This window comes from Vipera ursinii, assembly GCF_947247035.1.
Source record: "Vipera ursinii genome assembly, chromosome: 1".
NCBI lineage: Eukaryota > Metazoa > Chordata > Lepidosauria > Squamata > Viperidae > Vipera > Vipera ursinii.
In genome coordinates this window covers 164,735,324-164,758,583 of record NC_139512.1, presented here as the reverse complement: position 1 = coordinate 164,758,583, position 23,260 = coordinate 164,735,324, and the positions used below count along the sequence as shown (strand labels likewise).

The following is a 23,260-nucleotide window of genomic DNA, read 5'->3' as shown; positions in this document are numbered from 1 at the left end:
ACCGTGCACAGATCATCCCGGCTAAGATAGGGCCGCAACTGACGCACCAGGCGAACCTGTGCAAAGGCCCCCCTAGTCACGGCTCCTATATGATCTTCCAAGGTGAGCCGTGAATCTAGGAGGACCCCCAAGTTGCGAGCCCTATCTACGGGGGGTAATAATTCACCCCCCATAGTTAGAGGTGGAATGTCCGAATAAACCCGGGATGAAGATATGCAAAGCCACTCAGTCTTGTCGGGGTTGAGCTGGAGTCTGTTCCTCCCCATCCAGACCCGAACCGCCTCCAGGCAACGGGACATCACGTCGAGGGCATCACTGGGGTGGTTTGGGGTCGAAAAGAAAAGTTGGGTATCATCAGCGTACTGATGATACCCAACTCCAAAGCCACGAATGATCTCACCCAGCGGCTTCATATAGATGTTGAACAGGAGAGGCGAGAGGACCGACCCCTGAGGAACTCCACAAATGAGAGACCTCGCGGTCGACCTCTGCCCCCCTGCCAACACCGACTGCGAACGTCCCAAGAGATAGGAGGAGAACCACCGTAAAACTGTGCCTCCCACTCCCAATCCCCTGAGACGCCGCAGCAAGATACCATGGTCGATGGTATCGAAAGCCGCCGAGAGGTCTAATAGGACTAGGACAGAGGAATGCCCCCTGTCCCGAGCCCTCCAGAGATCATTCACCAGCGCGACCAATGCCGTCTCCGTGCTGTGCCCGGGCCTGAAACCCGATTGGTACGGGTCTAGATAATCCGCTTCATCCAGGACCAGAGGGAGCTGATGCGCCACCACACTCTCAACAACCTTCGCAAGAAAGCGAAGGTTGGAGACAGGACGAAAGTTATTCAATACAGCAGGGTCCAGGGCAGGCTTCTTGAGGAGAGGCCTCACCACCGCCTCCTTCAAGACGGCGGGGAAGATACCCTCACTCAAAGAAGCCGATATAACTGCCTGGAACCAGCTGCGTGTCCTCTCCCGGGCTGCATAAACCAGCCAGGAAGGGCACGGGTCCAATAAACATGTGGTGGTGCTCAGCCTCCCCATGATCCTGTCCACTTCCTCCGGAGTCACAGAATCAAACTCCTCCCAGATGATATCGACAAGACCACCCGTGTCCTGATCGTCAGACTCTGCCCAGTCAGAGTCCAGACCGGTCCGAATCCGAGCGATTTTGTCCGACAGATGTTGGTTAAACTCCTCGGCACGGCCCTGCAAGGGATCCTCCCTCACCTCCTGATTTAGGAGGGAGCGAGTCACCCTAAACAGGGCGGCCGGGCGATTATCTGCGGACGCGATAAGGGTGGCGAAGTGGTTAGACCTCGCCTCCCTTATCGCAGCGAGATAAGACCTAATGTAGGCTCTTAGTCGCAATCGGTCGGATTCGGATCGGCTGGACCTCCAACCGCTCTCTAGGCCCCGTCTCCGACGCTTCATCTCCCGAAGCTCCGCAGAGAACCATGGAGCTCGACGGGATCTGCACCGGGTCAGGGGCCGCAGGGGTACAACTCGATCAAGAGCCTCAGTGGCCGTCCTTTCCCAGGCTTCCACTAAGGCATCTGCCGAGCTGTGAGCAAGGGAGGCAGGTGGGGACCCCAGAGCTGTCTGGAACCTCTGGGGATCCATTAAGCGTCTGGGGCGGTACCATTTAATTGGTTCCAAACACCCACGGCGGGGGGTGGCAAAACGGAAGACCAGTCGCAGGAGATGATGATCGGTCCATGACAGGGGCATAATAATTGGAGAGCCCCCACCAAGATCATCTAACCACTGTCCAGATAAAAAAACTAGGTCAAGGGTGTGGCCTCCCTCATGAGTCGGTCCCGAAATTACCTGCGTCAGGTCCATGGCCGTCATGGAAGCCATGAACTCCCGGGCCAACTCAGATGATCCTCCCAGCGATGGTAGGTTGAAATCCCCCAAAACTATAAGTTTCGGGAACTCAACCACCAGCGCAGAGAGGACATCGAGCAGCTCAGGCAGGGCTGCTGCTGCATGACTAGGCGAAAGGTACACCAGCAGCAAGCCCAACTGCGCACCAGGGCCGCATCTCAAAAAGAGAGACTCACACCCGACTATCTGAGGAACAGATACTATACCATATTTGAGTTATGTTCCGTATTGTATCCTTTTAACCCTTGTTAGCTGCTCAAAGTCACTCGGCTATGGTGGAGGAGACATAGAATTGGATGGATAGACGGGCAGACAATTCTAGAAACTTAGATATTGTTATATAATATATTTTCTTTAAATTCTTCATAAAGTCCTTTTTCATAACAATCCAGTTTTTATTTCAACCAGAGGCCAGCACAGCCTTTCATAATTGGAATAAAAAGAAATTAGAATAAAATCTTTTTTTTCAGGCTTAAATGTCGTCATTACTAAATGGCAAGTATGTTAGATCCTGGAAATGGACAGTATTACTCAAGTATTTTCAAAGGCAAAATGGTTCTGAAGGTAGAAAGTATAATAATCCAAATGAAATTAGGGTTTTGTTTTGTTTTGTTTTTTGGGTAAATTGTAACTTGTTTTGAATTTTTCTCTCTCCTTTTTTTAAAGTTACTGCCAAAACATTGTGCCAAAACCATTAGCCAAGCAGTGAACAAAAAGTCAAAGAAACAGACGGGTAAGAAAGGAGAAGCAGAAAGAGAAAAACCAGGAGTAGAAAGCATGAGAAAAAATAGGCTGGTAGTGACCAAGTGAGTAATTCTGAGATCGTTTATATTGAAGGAGACATTTGTCTTAACTTTTCTTTTGTCTTTTATATACATACGTAGACATCACGCTGTTGCCTTTCAGGATAAGTAGTGCTGTGCCAAAGGCAAAAAAAGGAGGAAGGAATAGGAAAAAAAAAAGAAACTACTTAAAAACACAAGATAAGAGAAAGAAAGGGAAATGTAGCTAAATATAGATTGTAATCGTACCATTCGCCATCCACGGCTTTCTATCCTTGAAACCATCCTTGTTTCTACTACATCACACACGATTTCATTCCCTATTCACTTCTTCCTTTTTGAGAATATAATCAATTCCATCAACCAGACCTTTCTTAGAGTAAAGGTAAGATCTCCTGAATCAGGCACTGTCCTTTTATACATGACCAAACTATCACAGCATCCTTTTTCTTTGCACTGATCATTTCCGTTTATATTCAGCCTACATTCATTTATCACTCATCATTGTGTTTAATTACTTAATGTGATAGTTTAGTTTTCAGGCCCGTTGCTAGTTTAACTTACTCCATATATCTAACCTGCCGTTCTCTGCCTCATTCAGGTTTTCAGCCAAAGGACTTCACTGTGTTTTGCAAAAGCATGTGCACATTCATGATGCGAACCAACGTAATCTATATTCTGTAACATCATCCTAAGCACCTTCATAAATATATTTTTTTTAAAAAACAACAACCAGGAAACATTTCACATCTTTGTCTTTCTCCCTGTTTTGTGTTGAATCGTTTGCTCAGCATTCCCTTCTCTTGCATGTTCTTCTGTCATATACTAGTCTACTACATTAATTAGCCAATTTTCAATTGCACGTTTGCAGAAAGTATTCCATAATTCAGTTCCATTTACTCTATTAAATACTTTCTCTGAATCAAGAAACTAAACATTTCTCGTATTTTACTGCTGCAGAGCCACAATTGATCTGCATGCTCCCTACTCAGCTAAACTTAACAGTGTGCTCCAAATTTAGTTTGTCACCTCTTATTTATTTATTTATTTATTTATTTATTTATTTATTTATTTATTTATTTATTTATATTCCATTATATCCCGCCCTTCTCCGAAGACTCAGGGCGGCTTACAAGCTTAGCAGTAGCCTTCATTCTATGTATATGCCTGCTTATTAGGGCTTTCATACACACCCCAAGCGGCATTATTACAAAGTCAGCTTAATTGCCCCCAAGAATCTGGGTCCTCATTTTACCTACCTCGGAAGGATGGAAGGCTGAGTCAACCTTGAGACTGGTGGGACGCGAACCTGCACTAATTGCAGGCAGCTGGTGTTACTTAAGGAGGCATTAGCCCACTGTTCCACCAAGGCTTTTAACCTCTTGAACCTTATCAGTGAAAATCCTGCTAAAAAACCCTCCTTGGCCCACAGCAGCGGTCTCCACCCTTGCCGGCTCAGCAAACTGGCACCGGCAGGGAAGAGGGGATGCTTTTGCGTGCATACTTGCGTGTTGCTTTCACAAATGCAGCTTCACACAGTGCGTGCACGCACCCACCACTCACACTGCCCACTGTTCACAGTGGGTTGTGGCTCAGCACTGGGCTGTGGACAGGGGGTTGGAGACCCCTGGCATACAGTACAGATCAAATCCTGTCGTTTTTGCATTCACCTTTGTTGGGTTTCCTTTTGTTTAAGGAAATAGTAATGGCATTCTTCAATCTGTGTAGGCATCAGTGTGCTTCATGTTCTCATATCCTGATGAGATGCAACATGTCTCCTCTGTTGGTCTGCCATGTCTTCTTATTTCAGTATTAAATTTTACCATGGATGTACTTTCTTCAGACGTTGGCTGAGAAAGGGCAAGATCAGCCCACGTGGTTGCTCTCCCTCCACCTATTTTGAGATGAACAATCATGTTCTTCTCAGCTCCAGTGATACTGGAGCCACGCAAGGCTAATTGGAACGCAAAACATTTCCCAGGGTTACTCAGATTTGCCTATTCATGTATGGTGGAGGGCTACTCTTAACAATTCTGGGTCTGCGTGACAAACTCCTATTTCTGTATTTTAACCTTCTGCCCCGTTCCATTCAACACAAGATAGAACAAAAAAATGCATCTCTTTTATCTTTGTGCAATTGTTCTTAATATAAAAATATTTTTTGCTTTTCATTCAATTATGTCCAATTGTTTGAGACTGCCTGGATAAGTCCCTGCAATTTTCTTGGCAAGCTTTTTCAGAAGTAGTTTGCTATTTCCTCCTTTAGTGACTGCTCCAAAATCACTCGGCTGGTTTTGTGCTTAAGGCAAAACTGGAGCTCAAAGTTTTCCCCCGTTTCTAGTCTGAGCCCTTAATCACACCACCAAACTGGCTCTGAAATATTATATAATTGTATTCAAATAGCATACGTGCCCTCCCTCATCTTTATATCTTTTTTTTAGATTGGGCAGATGGTTTTTATGTAGATTTATCTACTTATGTGACTTATATATTCTTTGTTTTTCACCTACTCAAGCCTGGACAAATTGCACACAGCACTTTCTGAACTCTGCTTCTCTATCAATTACGTTCCAAACATGATCGTATGGGAACACACCTTTACCCCAAGGGAGTATTTAACATCTCACTTGGAAATTCGTTTTACCAAGTAAGTTCAGTGAACAGTTTTAAATCTTTATCTTTGGGTATCATGAATAACCAAAACCAAAGATTCGTCAGAATCCTCTGTGTGTATGTTCCACTAGGCACTGGCCAACTTTATTGCTGCTTATTTTCAGTCTTGCAATGATACTGTGTTTTGTCACAGTATAGTATTACCAAGGTTATGATCATAGCAATCAGATATTCGTGACAAATAACCTTAAGTAAGGATACTGGGAAATGTCTGTTCTTAATATCAAAACAAGTAGAATCATTGAGTCATAGAAAGTTCCAAGTCAATTGACATTTTGCGATAGGCACCTCTGTTGTTTTTACAAACACAAGAGTCTTGCTCTTGTTTAATCCTACCAGTTAGTTCAGTTAGGTCAGGTGGATCACGTAATATTTCAACATCTCTATATGGAAGCTTGATATATGTCATGGTGACACATAGTCAGTTCAGTTATACCATTCTATAGAAGAACAGGAAGATGCCCTGGAGTAATGCCCTTGCATATGAATAATTCATTTTCCCTTGTTGTTACTCTGTTGGCTAGGAAAAAAAGGAAACCAAAATTTAGTTTCACCAACACCAGAAAAGTAAACCAGAATTTAGTTTCAAAGAGTCCTGGCTTGTGATCATATGCTAATTAGGGATTGAGTCTCACTAAAATTTAGTCAACTGCTAAACAAAGCCAAACTTTACATCCTCTATAGAACTTCTAAATGCTTTGTTCAGCAGACTAAAGTTTACATTACAGCACATTTCTTCTTTTGCAAAGAAAGAAAACTGGCAAAGAGGCATATTTTCTGCCATTTCCTTTCAAATATGGGAATTACTTTGGTAGACTTCCTCCACATCTCAGGCAATGTCAAGGTGCATCAGGAAATAACACTCAACATGTTTTAATGAACACAGATAATGTGTTGCTTTTAAAGCTTCAGTCTCAATAATAGGTTCAAAGTGCCGACCTCATTTAACAAAAAGTTCCAGATCATGTACGTGCAAAATCGATGAACAGAATTTATTAGGTGGCAGTTAATAGTATTGTTGCTTGACCTAGCTGTAGCCTGCTTTAATAAGAAAAGTAATAAGCTCCTGTACTCCAAGACAAAACAAAATCCAAGTAAAAATTAAAGGACAACTATTTTGTTTTAATCATGTGTATTTAAACATTTTAACTGTTCATTGGGTCCGATGGATTGCAGCTATTAGATGGTGATTGTTTTGGATTTTCCCTCCATATGTTATTCTGTAGTAGGACAAGTGAGGCTTGTTCTTTAATCCACTTTCTAACGCTTGGTTAAAATGTGCTTATGAGCTGCAGAGGCCTCATAACGTCCTGTTAAACATTTTAATGCCAATCATGGGCTAAGCAGTCAGCATCTCTAGAAACCCACAAGGGTCCTTGGTGCTTTCTGAGCTTAGTTCTTTTCCTGCAGCATTTCATTACCCAAACTAGATAACATCATCAAAGCTAGTAAGAAGTGGGGTTTGCTCTCAGTTTATATTCATAAGCTTATAGATAGAGCAAATCCCACTCCTTACTAGCACTGATAATGTTACCATTTTGGGTAATGAAATGTCTGCAAGAAAACAATCCAGCTCAGAAAACAACAAAGACCCCCTCATTTCAACCCTGAGCTGAATATTCTCCTTTATTGGTACTAGAAACCCAGGCAAACATCAGATTGTTCAGATAATATAACTGTGTTATATTAGTTTAAAGCAGGGATTTCAAACTGCTGGCCTGCGGTCTGGACGTGTCATCTGGAAGCCACGCCCACCCCAACGCCCGGGAAGGGCAAAACCATCCCGATACGTCACGTGACATCACGTGATGTCACGAGTTTGACATGTCTGGTTTAAAGCCAGATTTTGTTTTTTGAAAACTTCTCATTTAGATTTAGTACCTACGTGATACTTCTGTGCTAATAACTTCTTTTATTTTTTGCAAAGGTCAATTGTTGGGATGACAATGTATAACCAGGCAACACAAGAAATTGCAAAGCCTTCAGAATTGTTAACGAGTGTCAGAGCTTACATGACAGTGCTCCAGTCAATAGAAAATTATGTACAGATTGACATCACAAGAGTGTTTAATAATGTCCTTCTTCAGCAAACCCAGCATTTAGATAGTCATGGGGAGCCAACCATCACCAGTCTATACACCAATTGGTAAGAATTTGAATGACTATCAGTCTGCGGCTTTTCTCTCCTATTGTGTTTTGTAAGAGACAAACTTTCAGAGTTAAAAAAAAAAAAGATTGAGATGAGAATGAGTTCCCAAGTGAAAGAGAACAATGTGCCTTGCTTCATTCAGTATGCAGTTTGAAACTATCTCAAAGACAATATAATTTAAACTTTCCACTTTAAACTCTTTCCACTTGAAAAACACTGCAATTAATATTTCCACTTGAAAAACACTGCAATTAATATTTCTTTTAATAAGTAAAAGGGACGCGGTGGCTCAGTGGGTTAGGACACTGAGCTTGTCAATCAGAAGGTCAGCAGTTTGGCGGGACGAATCCCAAGTGCCGCGTAACAGAGTGAGCGCCTGTTACTCGTCCCAGCTTCTGCCAACCTAGCAGTTCAAAAGCACGTAAAAATGCAAGTAGAAAAATAGGGACCACTCCGGTGGGAAGGTAACAGCGTTCCGTGCGCCTTTGGTGTCTAGTCATGCCGGCCACATGACCACGGAGACGTCCACGGACAAGTGCTGGCTCTTCGGCTTTGAAACGGATATAAGCTCCGGCCCCTAGAGTTGGAAACGACTAGCACGCATGTGCGGGGGAACCTTTACCTTTAATAAGTATCAGTATGCCATATGAATTACATTACCATTGAATAAAAACTATACTTTTTGAAAGAATATGTTTAAAAGAATCTGTATAGTGAAAAAAAATAGAAAAGCAAAAGCATACACCAAAGCAAAACAAAAATCCCCTCAAAGACAGTCTATCAGGAGGAGGGAGCTTTTAAAATAACTAAAAAAACTCACCTACCTGAACTATATCTAGCCCTAGATGAATATTTATAAAAAAATGAAAACAAGAAAGGTTTCTTCAAAACTTTCTTAAATTTTCAACATTAAGATTTAATTTTTAACAGTGAACTAAACACAGATAGCATCTGGTCTCATTTCTAATTTGGTTCCAAGTAAATTCAAAAACAGAGTTGCCAAATTTTATCAAGTCAATGTTTATGTCCTAAAGGACCCAAACATTCTTTCAGGAATACGTAATAAACTTTTCTTTCCAAAAATATATCCTAAAGCTTCATAGATTAAAAGATTCTACATTTTTGAGATACAGTGTAATAAAACATTAATGTTTTTTTAGTTCCAAGAACATAGTTCATAATAGCAATAACTCCTAACCAATACAAAATGACAAGTGCACGCTCATAACATCTCCTGTTATAGAAAGGATGAAAGACAAACTTTTTAAAATATTTTCTGAGGGATCCAGTAAATTCTAAGTTCTACACAAGAAACATAGGTAATATGAGCCTTGGTGGAGCAGTGGGCTAATGCCTCCTTAAGTAACACCAGCTGCCTGCAATTAGTGCAGGTTCGAGTCCCACCAGGCTCAAGGTTGACTCAGCCTTCCATCCTTCCGAGGTAGGTAAAATGAGGACCCAGATTGTTGGGGGCAATAAGCTGACTTTGTAATAATGCTGCTTGGGGGGCCCCTAATAAGCAAGCATATACATAGAATGAAGGCTATTGCTAAGCACATTGATTTGTGCTTAGATTGTAAGCTGCCCTGAGTCTTCGGAGAAGGGTGGGATATAAATGGGATTAAAATAAATAAATAAATAAATAAATAAATAAAAATATTCCTTGAAGCCTGGCACCTAGGTTATTCCAATTATCTGATCCAAATCTATTGTATATTGTCTAAGGTTTTTAAAAAGGTAATCAATTGTCAGTTTAGCCTCAATAAAGGTCTTCAATACACTCAAAGCTTCTGTTGCTTCAGAGGCCATACCAGAGACATTAATTAGATACTATGAATTTCACGAAGTGGAGTGTTTTCGTTTCCTATCAAGGAATTTGCTAATTGGTTTTAATTGAATATTACCAGCTCTGAAGAACATTAGGTTGTTTTATGTCAATTGGCAAGGACAAAAATTCATACAGGTCTTATCAGAATTGATATGGTGTTAATTCTACTATGAAAATAAATTTCATTTTGTTAAGGTATCTGGAAACATTGCTACGGCAAGTCAGTAATGGCCATATAGCTTATTTCCCAGCGATGAAGGCATTTGTCAACTTGCCTACTGAAAATGAGCTGACATTTAATGCAGAAGAATATTCAGACATCTCAGGTAGGTTTTCTGTAAATGTTTGTTACATTGTAACTATTGGAGTTTTTCTGTCAAGTAACGCTTTTTAAGTACAAATACTACATTGGGAAATCAGATAGTTAAGCTGTATTTATTTATTTATTTATTTATTTATTTATTTATTTATTTATTTATTTATTTATTTAATTCAATTTATATACCGCCCTTTTCCCGAAGGATTCAGGGTGGTTTACAGGGCAAAATTAAAACAATACAATATAAAAATTAAAATAAGATTAAATCAATAGCCCCAAAATTTAAAATTAGAATTTAAAAACCTTAAAATCCCTCAGTCCAGTCCAGCTAACTCAAAAAGCCAGGTTTTTAGGTCCCGGCGAAACGAACAAAGGTCGGGGGCGATCTGGAGTTCCACCGGCAATTGATTCCATAGGGCAGGCGTGCCCACAGAGAACGCCCTCCCCCTGGGGATCGCCCGCCAGCATTCCCTGACCGGCGGGACCCTGAGGAGGCCCTCCCTGTGGGAGCACACAGGACGCTGGGAAGTTGATGCTGGCAGCAGGTGCTCCCTGAGATAATCCGGACTCATGCCATTTAGGGCTTTATAGGTCATCACCAGCACCTTGAATCTCACACGGAGGGCAACTGGAAGCCAATGCAGCTCGCGTGTTACACGGGAGTATCGGGAGACTCCCATCACAACTTGTGCGGCTACATTCTGCACCAGCTGAAGCCTCCGTGTGGTCCTCAAGGGCAGCCCCATGTAGAGAGCATTGCAGTAGTCTATCCGGGAGGTCACGAGCGCATGAGTGACTGTGCATAGGGCATCTCGATCCAGATAGGGCTGCAGCTGGCGCACCAGGCGAACCTGGGCAAAAGCCCCCCTGGCCACGGCTCCTATATGATCTTCCAAACTGAGCCGTGAGTCCAGGAGGACACCCAAGTTGCTGGCCCTATCAACGGGGGTTAACACCTCACCCCCCCCATAGTTAGTGATGGAAAAGACTGGTTAATCCGAGATGCTGGTATGCACAGCCACTCAGTCTTGGCGGGATTGAGTCGAAGCCTGTTTCTCCCCATCCAAACCCGGACCGCCAGAGAGAACCCAGAGAGAAATAAAGAGAATTTAGCTCACACAATGAGGCTTCACTAAGTCTTCAAAAATTGCTCCTTTCACACATCAAAGGGAGCTAAGGAGCGGAGATGGGCTAACAAGCAGAAGTTGGGAATATGTTTGTTTTTATAGTGAGGGAATTTCTCTCTATTTATATCCCACCTTTATTATTTTTACAAATAACTCAAGGCAATTAACTTGAGGGTATACTTTCCTCCTCGAATTTTCCCCACAACAACACTATGAGATGGGTTGGGCTGAGAGACAGGGACTGGTCTAAAGTTACCCAGTTGACTTTCATGCCTACGGAGAGACTTGAACTCATGATCTCAGCTTCTAGCTTGCTGCCTTAATCACTGGAACAAACTGGCTAGTTTCTCAGTCTATTGACCTGCTTCATTTTTACACTGCAGCAAATTGATTGCAAATTATTTTCTGTTTTAGGTGTTTGAGATAGAATACATGTCTTAAGATGCTAATAGAACAGAATAGCAATATATACTGTAGGCATTATATTAAAGCAAATGTATATGGTTTTTATTCCTTAGAAATGAGAGCCCTATCAGAACTCCTTGGTCCGTATGGTATGAAGTTCTTAAGTGAAAGTCTTATGTGGCATATTTCCTCACAGGTTGCTGAGCTCAAGGTAGTTCTTGAATAATCTTGCATGGTTACTGTTTTTATAATTTAACAGCCAGATTTGTGTTAAAAAGAGGTATCTCTAAAATGATTTAAATGAGTACCACCTTTTGTCCTCATTCATCAGGATTTTTCCCTGCATTTCATCTGAATGGCACACACTTTAGGAGAAATTTTTGTAGTCTTCTTAAAGCGCACAAACCTCTTGGTTTAATCATAAGCTATAACTCAAAACAACATATCTCTGTATATCATAAATGCCTGGGATTGGCTGGACAGCTCTTTACATCTGATCACAGTCTTGCGGCTGCGATATGCCCTATTTATCTGTTTAAACAATTTGTATAACCACCTACGGTACCTCATGGTGGTGACTCTGGGCAGCACATCAAGTAATAAACTCAACACAACCTAATGCAGCAAATAGAAACTTAAATTTATAATGATAACATGTAATGTATGATCAGACCTAAAAATTGAATATTAATCCATAGAAACCAAAACCACAAATCCACCAACAGAACTGGTTTAACCTGGCTCAGGGCCTAGGAGAGCATCCTGGCCTTTTATGAAAATCCAGAAGGGTCAGGGCCCTGCTGAACTCAGGTAACAGTGTTCCACGGGGCAGGTACCATGACAGAAAATGTATGACTCTGAAGTCCCAGAAAAATCCTGTTTCTTTTTGGACACAACCTGATGCATGGCAGTGCTATTTGTTCTATTTTATTTATTTATTTATTTATTATTGGGACTTATATGCCGCCCTATCTCCCGAAGGACTCAGGGCGGCTAACAACAATAAAATACAATAATACAAAAGTTAAAAAGAAATTAAATTAATAGCCCCAGTAGAATAAATAATTAAAATTAAGTTAAAAATTAAAAACATAATTAAAATCCCTGTCAGTCCAGGCCAGCCTGATGGAAAAAGAGTGTTTTGAGGCCGCGGCGAAAGGACTGGAGATCTGGGGCCATCCGAAGCTCAAGGGGGAGTTGGTTCCATAGGGCTGATGGGTGAACACAAAATACTGCAGGTATCCTGGACCCATTTAGGGCTTTACCAGCACATTGCATTATATCCAGAAACCCACTGCAACAATACAGTGTAAAGCAAGAGTGTCACGGGCATAACATAATGTGCCCCAAATTGTCTGCACCATTGCATTCTAGACCAGCTTTGGGTTACAAATGCCCCCTTGATACTTTGAACCCTAACTTCTTGCCTTGGCTGCTTGATGGCAGTTGAAATCCAAAACGTGACTGGTTTAAAGTTTTCTGTCCCTAATTTAAGGAAATCCAGTAATGATTCAGGAAACCTCATCCTTGAGGTGTAGTTTCGTGAAGAGTGGTACAGTATGTAGTCTTAGAGCTATAGCTTTAATTCTTTGAATGCAAACTACATATATTTATATGTAATTTATAAGGTATTTATATCTTATAAATTAGTCTCAAAAATGTACTGTAAAAACCCTGCCAAAATAGAAGAAGGAATGATAGAAGGCGATATTTTGAAGCTCTAGCCAGACCAAACTCAGAAAATGTAAGTTATTTTTCCATGAGGAAAATCTGTAAAGGATGTTGATGTGGAGCAATGATGTACTGTATTGAATATTGTGTTTTGCCATAGTTATGCTTTTAATTTTCTATGCAGAGAATGTTATTTATCATTTGCTTTATTTTGCTTTGCTCTCTGTTCTGCTCTGCTCTGCTCTACTTTCTTTTTAGACCATCTTAGTCCAGATTGAGGAATGCGATCCAGTTATTCCAAACCATCTTTGGCCAACTTTGTGAGATGATTAGAACAATAAATGCTTTATGAAGTAGACAGAGCTTTTATTATTACACTCAAAAGCGTTCTGTTTGCTGTGTATTCAGGCTAAAATAGCATAATGACATAGTTCTACTGGTCAGATAGTAGGAAGATCTGGATTTCATGAGCTGTTTCCTACTTGCCTCATTGAAATGTTCTAAAGCATGCACTTATTACTATACTCAGATCTGTGCCTGACCTGAGATCTTGCTTCGTCTTAGAAACTTGTGGTTGAGAATGTTGAAGTACTAACACAAATGAGGACCAGTTTTGATAAACCAGATCAGATGGCAGCTCTCTTCAAAAGATTGTCATGTAAGTATTCTAATCAGTAAAAGACATAAATACTCACATTTATTAATGTAATAGGTAATAAAAGTTTCTCGGTGACAAAAAAATAAATAGCTGAAATAGATCAACACTGTCAAATAAAGACTAAAATTAACAAGTAAACACTCATTATAAATAGCAGGATCTTCATTAACTAATTGCATAAATCTATGAACCGTCATATATGGCTGATATAACAATCTATTTAATTCATTAGGTGAATGAAACTCACAAATAAAACACTATAAATACAAATATTTTAAAAAGTTTGTAAGAATTTTAAGAGTTCTTGATACTGAAAGGTTATCAAAGTGGATTCCAAATAGGCTTCTGGAAACAGAACATTCATTTTTTCATTCTTTCCCTTTCAGTCTTAGATCTGATTTGCATTTCAAATGACTTAAGTTAATCTTCCTAGTTTATTACCTTTCATTCAGAATTCGGAGCCAGGGACTGGTGGGAACTAGGTTTGAGAAAGCTACAGTGTAAGCTGAAGTAATTGGGCCATTGTCTTGCTAAATTATATGGGATTACTTTTAATTTTCTGCAACCCAGAGTTTTAAACAGAATATGGAGGCGATGCTATTGTTTGTACTCTACCCTTGATCATCTTAGCTAATTAAATCCAGCTGGAAATGTATTTATTAATTGATTCATCAGTTTATATAGCCGCCAACTCAACCAAGTGACTCTGGGCAACTTACAATTCTAAAATTATACAATAATTAAAAGAATTTTTTAAAAATTGAAACAATAAAAGCATCCATAAAATACAAGCAGCAGCCGTGATGGTTAATAACTACCGTATTTTCCGGCGTATAAGACGACTGGGTGTATAAGACAACCCCCTACATTTCCTGTTAAATTATAGGGTTTGGGCTATACTCGCCGTATAAGACTACCCCTCTTCCAACGCACACCAAATAAAAATTAAAAAACATCAGATTTGATTTTAATATGGTAATTTTAATTCAAATGCTTATGACATGCAGGTACTTAGTAGGAAAACTGTCACTTATAAACATAAGGCTGTTTGTCATCAAACATGTAAACATAAAACAGTGCAAGTGGATTAAACTTTTCCTAATTCACTCTAAAGCTTTCCCTGCGCAGACCAAATGGGAGATCCGCTCCAGGTTTTCCAGCCAGCCCGCCCAGTTCCTGAGTCAAATGTGTCCTTAGAGCTAAGCAGTTGCTCTGGCTGCTGCATTCCCCACCTGCCTTTCAAGTTGGGATAGACTGAAGCTGCTCTTCAACTTTAGAAGGAAAGACGCCCAGACCCCAGCCTGTAAAAAATCACAGACTGCAGCTTCTTCTCCAATTGGTCCCGCTTTCCCTGCGCAGACCAAATGGGAGATCCGCTCCAGGTTTTCCAGCCAGCCCTGTCCCTAAAGTTTCAGCACCCGGCGTATAAGACGACCCATGACTTTTGAGAAGATTTTCATGGGTTAAAAAGTCGTTTTATACGCCAGAAAATACGGTAATAGTAAAGCCAAGTAACAAGGCCCTTAACACATTCTGAGTTCCAGGCACATAAAGCTTTCTTAAAGCTTGCAAAAAGCCAACAGGATTGGGAGCAAAAGGAAATGGTTATCTGAGGATCCTGCAGACTTTTCTTCTTCCCAGAAAAAGTTCTTCTCTTGGTTCTGAAAGAGGAAGTGGCATGCCTTCTTCTCAAAAGTCTTTGCCTAGATCTCTCGGTTTTGGACTACTATTGTCTAGTAGCAGTTATTGTCTTGTTGGATGAGATGGTAGAGTGGAGGATGAGCTCCCACTTCAATACGCTTAGGTGAAATATATTTTCTAGATTTTTATGTGATACAGGTCCTAGTTTCAGCTCTGAAACTGCTTTGGTGGATGATCCTTATTAGAGGAAAGTGTAGCCCCTGTTGGTTTTCTAGATGTCTTGATTTTTTAAATTCCATTTATTATATTAATTTCCTAGAATTACTTGTTATGTAGAAGTTGGTGTCACTCTGATAATGATGAAGCTGGACTGTTGAGCATGGTTTGTTGGGTCTAGCTATGAAGTACTGCAAGGATCCATATTGTCTTCTATGTTCTGTAACATCCACGTGAAAGAATGGATGAATCATGTGAATATTTGAAGCCAGGGATAATCAGTATGCAGGTGATACGCAACTCAGTCTTCAAGAGCCTAACCAATGTGTAGAGACAGTATTAATTTATGAGCAGTGTTAAACAGGAACTTCTGACAAGACAGACAATCTTCTATAAGCAGGTAGGGTGAACAAACAGAGAGGTATTTATGGAAATATTATTGTCCCCAAGAGTCAAAATGCTTGCATTAGCTATCAGTTTTCTAGCTGTCATCCTTCCCTTATGAGGATATTCTAACCACAGCCGTTTATGAATGAATAACCTTGCCTTGCATTTTTTTCTCTAGACAACCTTTGAAAACAGTTTGGACACTTGACCTGTGAGAAATGGTGCTCCTCAGTTACTGAAAAACATGCAAAGACAGAGTTATATTTCACATATTTGCTCCAATGTTGACCTATTCCTTATTTACTTTCATACCCGCTTAAGGTAGTAATGTTAAGTAAGGCCCAATTGACCTCGAGTATAAATTGATGTTGGATCAGTCCAGTGTCTGAAAATTTCAGAGGGAATCCTGTTCATGGGCAATTTATAAGCAACCTTTGAAAACTGTGTCTTGAGTGAGGTTCATCTGGATTGTATACCTGTCCGTATGGGACTGTATCTTGGTTGTCTTTACTAGTTCAGTTCCACTGACAGTTTAAGGCAAGGGTCTTCCTCTAGAAATTCTGGCTGTGGCAGGAGATTTTGGGCGGTTGGGGGTATGTCCGTGAGATTTAAAAATGCAAATATGTTCCTCCTGGTTCATGGTCCACCTCCTATAGAACTTAGCAAGGATTAAAAAAATGCTACTTATGACCATAGTGAGAAATTGCCATTCTGTTTCACAGTCTTTGCATATTTTTTTTCAGCTGTTGATAGTGTTTTGAAGAGGATGACTATTATTGGTGTTATTTTATCATTCCGATCACTTGCACAAGAAGCGCTTAGGGATGTAAGTACTGTCTTGTGCATTGTAACTGTCCTGTAAAACACATTCAAGTACCTACATGTAAATTGAGTGAAATATATTACAAAAGTAAATATAATAAAGTGCTAATAACTGCAAATGAGGTAAATAAGGTCTCAGTAGTCTTAAAATAGCTGCCATTAATAAATTAAAAGTGGCATAGGATAAATGTATGCAGAAATCATAAAATGCTGTCAAAGGGGAAAGAAGATATAAGAACGAATTTTTTTTCTGTGTTTCCTTATCCTAGGTTTTATCCTATCACATTCCTTTCCTTGTAAGTTCAATTGAAGACTTTAAGGACCACATTCCAAGAGAGACTGATATGAAGGTAATAAATTTCTCCTGAGATTAGTGGATGATTTAATTGCAATAAATATAAGGTAAAGGTAAAAGGTTCCCCCGCACATGCGTGCTAGTCGTTTCCGACTGTAGGGGCCGGTGCTCATTTCCGTTTTAAAGCCGAAGAGCCAGCGCTTGTCCGAGGACGTCTCCATGGTCATGTGGCCAGTATGACTAGATGCCAAAGGCGCACGGAATGCTGTTACCTTCCCACCGTAGGGGTCCCTATTTTTCTACTTGCATTTTTACATGCTTTCGAACTGCTAGGTTGGCAGAAGCTGGGACGAGTAACAGCCGCTCACTCTGCTACGCGGCACTCGGGATTCGACCCGCCAAACTGCCGACCTTCTGATCGACAAGCTCAGCGTCCTAACCCACTGAGCCACCGCGTCCCTTTGCAATAAATATACATCAAGTCATAAAAGTAACATACCACAGTAGCTATGGAATGTCTGAGTGGTTTTGATTAACACGATAAAAAGAATCGTGGTATTATGCTTTTCTGATCATTTACAATTCCAGGTTTTGTCTTCTTCGACACATGTAATGAAAAACTGTTCATGTTAATCAAAAATATTAAGTGAGGTAGTAGGAAAGATTGGGAAGAAATTGTCATCAGTGGTGAGAATAGAATGCTGGGGAAGAGAGTGAAAGAGGGAAGCTAAGATTGATTAGAAAGGAGGAAAAAGAATAACCATTTGTTGTTACTTTTGCATTTAGCAAAAACGTCTAATTTATAGTTGTTGAAATATTCCTTAAATAAATGAATATTTTAAAATCATTTTGGTCTGAGGAGTTTTGAGGGACAGATGCAAGCAGTGTATATGATAGGAAGAATCTGTAGTCGCTAGCAGCTGTTTTTTCTGACAAGAATTGTTCTCCATCGTGGAGACCTTAGGTATGTAACCAATAGCATAGCAGAGGGAGAAATGTGAAAGGTGTTTTTATTTATTTAATAAATTTAGGTTACAGAGCTGCCTGAGTCATACGCAGTGACTCCAGGCAGCGAACTTTGAAATGTTGTTTTTAGGATAATGAGCCTTCATCCTCTAAAACAGTAGACTTCTACTTTGAAATAAAATCAGACTTCATTTACAGGAGACATCTAAAATGAAATCCTTATATATATATATATGAGATAAGAAGCATTAACAGCACAAATTATGCCTGAAGTTAGTTAGATTCTCAGTTAATTCACCTTGAGAACAGCTAAGAATTCCTGTATGGAAATGCCGGCTGGATTTTTCAAAATACACTAGTTTTTCCACTTTTGCCTACTACTGTTTTTAATCTTTTTGGCAATAGTTATAAAGAATAGCCTTCCTAATGACATTTCATGTAGTCTAGTGACATATTTCATTCTACAATAGTGTTTTGTTTTTCAGGTTGCAATGAATGTATACGAGCTCTCGTCAGCTGCAGGACTCCCGTGTGAAATAGACCCTGCCCTGGTTGTAGCTCTTTCTTCTCAAAAATCAGGCAAGATATAAATCGTGTGGATAAGTGGGTGTTGTATGACACTTCCGCATTCAGCCATTTACTGTTGTGAAATCAACCATTGTTGATTTTATCTCCCTTTGCTTTAGAGTACACGAAGGTTTTCTTTCAGTCAGCGTTCTATTTACAGGATAAAATATTGCCAGATGATTGCTATTATTTACATGCTTTGTTCTCTGCTTTATTTATAGCAAAGAATTGGAAGTAGTGAAAAACTGATATAAAGATATTTTCCCCTGAGTGCATACAGATGGAGGAGCTAGCTAAATGCTTAGTCTTGATTAAGTTTATTTATCTTGGCCCCTGTGTAGGATATAAAACTTAGTGTGTTTTCATTTGAACCAAGTTGAAATGAATATGGGTCCTTAAAAACATTTTACTTGTAAATCATAAGTTTCTAATTGTCAGTAATTTAGATAACCTTTATTGTCATTTTTTACTGTGGGCACAACGACACACATCAGAAATGAAATTTACTTGCCCGTTCTCAAAGTGAACAATTTCATATCTTCTTTTAACAAGCTATATATACTTCATTGTTCTCCCCTCTAGCATCCTTTTTTAAAATCATGAATGTCGTGGCAATTCTTTTTTCTTTATGTTTTCTTTCTTGAGCTTTTCAATGATTAATCAAGGGCAGGCATATCAAATTCACGACGTCACGTGACGTCGCGCAACATATCATGACTTTTTCCCCATTGCCGGCAATGAGGTGGGCGTGGTTTCAATATAATGCATCCAGCCCACGGGCCGGCAGTTTGACATGCCTGACCTAGGGTGTGTTTCTTTCTGGACACACACACACACCCAATAATAAATTGTCTTAATATGAATTCATTTTCAGAAAATATTAGTCCAGAGGAAGAATATAAAATTGCTTGCCTTCTGATGGTCTTTGTGGCAGTCTCCTTACCAACTTTGGCTAGTAATGTGATGTCTCAATACAGTCCTGCCATTGAAGGTAATATTTATGGTAATTCATGGAGAGAATCTATTAACTATTCAGCTGAACCTATTGATTTAAATTTATATAGTCTTGATGCTTACATTTTCGTGTGGAACAAGAAGTCATTTTTATCTCAGCGAGGTAGTCTTCAAAAAATAAATATCTTGCTTCAATCAAGCCTGGTTTTTAGAGATTAGTGATTAGAAAAGGTTAAGCAATAGCGAAAGTATTTATAGGATGAAAAGCAGTGGCGATCATTATCTGGAAGCAGTATTGACGTGTATGTGTAGATACATAAAAAAATAAATGTAATCATATAAATGTGTTCTTGTCTAGGTCATTGCAACAATATCCATTGCCTGGCAAAAGCAATCAATCAGATTGCTGCAGCCTTATTTACCATTCACAAGGGAAGCATTGAAGATCGTCTCAAAGAATTTTTGGCTGTATGTACAATTATTTTTTCCAAAATAACCTGGTCCAGAAATTAATCTTTTATCTTGCAAAGTTTGAAGCTGTAGTATACAGTGATTAGTGTGCACTGTGTTTGTTATCAACCATGATAATACTGTGGGGTGTTTTTTTCTATATAATAATGATTGCTATAGTGAATGTCCATTTTTTGTTTTGCATATTGTTTTTCAATAGAATCTAATTGAGAGATTTGAATAATCAAATGAACTGTGTAGTGTTCGGTTAGTCGCATTCATTTCATTATTACTCATTACCCATGTTTGTTACATTCCTTAGCGTTGTGAATTACTATTAGTGTTACATGGTATTTTTATCAGACATTGCACATGTCCTGAAATGAAAATGAAATAGTGTGCCTTAAAAGTAAGAGGAACTGCAACTTGTTTTGCTTTTGTTTAATCATGTTGTATGTGATCAGGATTTATCACTTGTTGCTTGTAAGCGCACTGAGAGCTTATGCACCGGAAACAAATTCCTTCTGTGTTTTCCAATCACACTTGGCCAACAAAGAATTCTAACTCTGTTGTGTGCATTCTTACAGCTTGCCTCCTCCAGTCTACTAAAAATTGGCCAGGAGACAGACAAAACCACTACAAGGAACAGAGAATCTGTTTACTTACTTCTTGACATGGTACGCTTTAATCCTAAGTATTGCACCTAAAGCTGTGTTGCAAGTTAGCAGAGAGAGATTGTTGTGGATCACAGGAAAATAATGGCTCGACAAGCTTAACTTATTTAAACAATTTCTACTCCAGCCTTTCCCCCCCCCCCCTAGCTTTGTCTCAAGTTGGACGTACGCTGGCTGCAGATTTTGTGAGTGTCGGTTCAGTACAGCTAGAGCCCACAATATTACATGGTCTTTGCCTTCTCTTCTGTGTTGTCTCTCACTCCAGCAGTTTCCCATTTTAAATTTTCTCAGCAGTACATGGATCACTACCAAGTGCATTTCTGAAACTTACCTTATTGTGATGTCGTGCTCGTTCACCTCACTCTGAAAATGTAAGGAGAAGAAAAGCAGCAGGCTGACCATTGTGATGCTCTCTTGTGGGTCAGAGTCTGCTAGCAATGTGACACGAGTGCCACGTTCTAAATTGGTTGGAGCACCTCACAAATGTGCATAGAATCATAACAGATATTTGGGGAATGAGAGCAATTTATAAATATTTGTAAGTTTGCAATAGTGGCAAATATCTGTAGCTCGGCTGTAGGATGAGGGCGAAGGTTCATTCTCTGAGTTTGAGGCTCAGTTTCCAAATGTTTCGTTACCGGGTTAGGTAACATCTTCAGCAGCGTTTAGTGGATGTCTGTGTCTGTTCTGTTTATAAGGGCTTCAGGTGTGGGGTGTGTCAAGTGAGGGTCCTCTTGTGATGGGCCAGGTATGAGTCATCAAGAGAGAGGCTTGTGCTGGGAGGGTAATTCCCACCCTCCAAGGATCCTGACCTGAAGTACCTGTCCATCACAGGCCTCTCTCTGATGATTCACAGCTGGCCCATCACAAGACCCTCAGCTGACACTCCCACACCTGAAGCCCTTATAAACAATAGAACACTGACACAGGCATCCACTGAACACCACTGAAGTTGTTAACTAGCCTGGTAACGAACCATTCAGACACCGAAGCTCAAACTCGGAGAACGAACCTTCACCCTCATGTTAAATTTTTTTTGGGGGGAATGAGAGTAATTTATAATGCTTCCAAAAAGAACAGGCAAATTAACTACAGGGTTTACAGACCACCAGTCTCCCTTGCAGCAATTGGAGTTTCCTTGTTATAGAGATTGCCTCCAAAATGTCATTTTTATTGAAGCCTTAGTTAAAATGTGTGTGTGTGTTGGTGTGTGTGTGTGTGTGTTGGTTGGTTGGTTGGTTGGTGTGTTGGTGTGTGTGCACACCTGTAGGGATATCCATAAATATAGGAAGGCAGATTTTACCAGCATCCTGAATTCTACTCTTTGCCCAGATTCTGACTGATTTCCTCTTTTATCTTAGATTGTGCAGGAGTCTCCCTTCCTGACTATGGATCTTCTGGAGTCCTGCTTTCCCTACGTCTTGCTACGGAATGCGTACCATGCTGTGTACAAACAAAGTGTCACATCCTCTGCCTGAATAGCTACTTATCTGGAGACCAATTAAGCACGCTTCTCTGTTGCCTCAGTTTTACTTGTAAACTGTGGAGCTGTTTTATTTTATGGCCTGGCAGAGTTTTGTGGATTCTAAACTTTTTCCCAATGCAGTTGTATTTCTGACCAGTGGTTTCTTAATATGGTTGTATTACAATATAAGCTTGGCTGATTTTAGGTTGCACATTTGCTGAAATTATCCCTTTATTTTTATTTTTCTTCTCTTTTTTAAGAGTCTCAGTTCTGTTCAAAAGAGAAATGCTGAAGTTATGGAGGGTTTTTTCCCCCCACATTTGATCATGCAGAAATCATAATGGCTTGTTTATCTCCATGAAGAACTCTATTTAGTGATTATTTTAGTGTTCCTAGTTTTCATCTGTGTGTAAATTATTTCATAATAGGGAGAATTACAACCTGTACCTATTGTTCTTATCAGAAATAAGATCTGGATGTGCATTTCTGTGAACTACAACATTTTTACTTTATTTTTTGAAACACTCACTCAGATTAATGACAGATGCTATCTAATATTTTAAAAATAAGTTATAGGATTGCTTATCCTTAAACAATCTTCTCCATAGAATCTGAAATGAGAAAAAGTGATTTTGTTTGTATAAAGCCTACATAGTGAAATTTTTTAAGACTAATGTCCATGGTGCCCCATTGGCATTAACACTACATTGTATCCTCCTGTATAATAAACATTCTTATGCATTTATCAAATGTTGATAAAATGTTAGCCCTTAACCACTTTTTATATGTTTTAAATTTTTGAAATTCAAGTGTATCTTCCATTACATACAATAAACACTACACTGAAACGTGCTGGTGACTTTCCTATTTTTATACTAAGCTACGGAGCGCTGGCTCTTCGGCTTTGAAACAGAGATGAGCATCGGCCCCTAGAAACGACTAGCACGCATGTGCAGGGGAACCTTTACCTTTACCTTTAGATTGAACTGACCACAATTTTAATGTATCTTCATCAAAGAATTTCTTTAATATTTGACTCAACATTAGTTCTTTTTTTTTGGTACGGAATATATTTTTAGTATCTTAACAACTAAAGAAGAAAGAGCAAAACAAGTTGCATTTCCCTTACTGTCATCTCTAATGGCTATGATTACATTACAGTTGATTGAAGAGTACTTTATTTTTTTAATACTTTGAATGCATTAAAATCACCTAACTTTGCAGGTTGCTCTGCATTTTTCTTACTGTAACTAAAGGAAGCGAAAAGTTTAGTCCCTTAACTTTTGATTGCATACTTTTCAGTTACTTTTAGTTAACCT

The 23,260-nt window shown here is 39.8% G+C and overlaps 1 protein-coding gene across 3 annotated transcripts in view; it reads left to right on the top strand.

Moving 5' to 3' along the window:
- NCKAP1 (NCK associated protein 1) overlaps positions 1-22,793 on the top strand; it is an 86,477-nt gene extending 63,684 nt beyond the window's left edge. For 2 of the 3 annotated variants that reach the window (XM_083375970.1, XM_083375969.1), the window contains exons 19-31: positions 2,559-2,698; positions 5,190-5,321; positions 7,275-7,493; positions 9,520-9,650; positions 11,289-11,386; positions 13,411-13,504; positions 16,492-16,574; positions 16,840-16,920; positions 18,317-18,410; positions 19,273-19,389; positions 19,711-19,820; positions 20,390-20,479; positions 21,838-22,793. In XM_083375970.1, coding sequence (XP_083232096.1) covers positions 2,559-2,698; positions 5,190-5,321; positions 7,275-7,493; positions 9,520-9,650; positions 11,289-11,386; positions 13,411-13,504; positions 16,492-16,574; positions 16,840-16,920; positions 18,317-18,410; positions 19,273-19,389; positions 19,711-19,820; positions 20,390-20,479; positions 21,838-21,954 — 1,506 coding nt within the window. In that variant the 3' untranslated portion in view covers positions 21,955-22,793. Of the gene's footprint in view, positions 1-2,558; positions 2,699-5,189; positions 5,322-7,274; positions 7,494-9,519; positions 9,651-11,288; positions 11,387-13,410; positions 13,505-16,491; positions 16,575-16,839; positions 16,921-18,316; positions 18,411-18,517; positions 19,141-19,272; positions 19,390-19,710; positions 19,821-20,389; positions 20,480-21,837 lie in introns of those variants that run through there. The other variant, XR_014494035.1, reaches the window with a different exon arrangement.
- Positions 22,794-23,260: the final 467 nt, after the last annotated feature.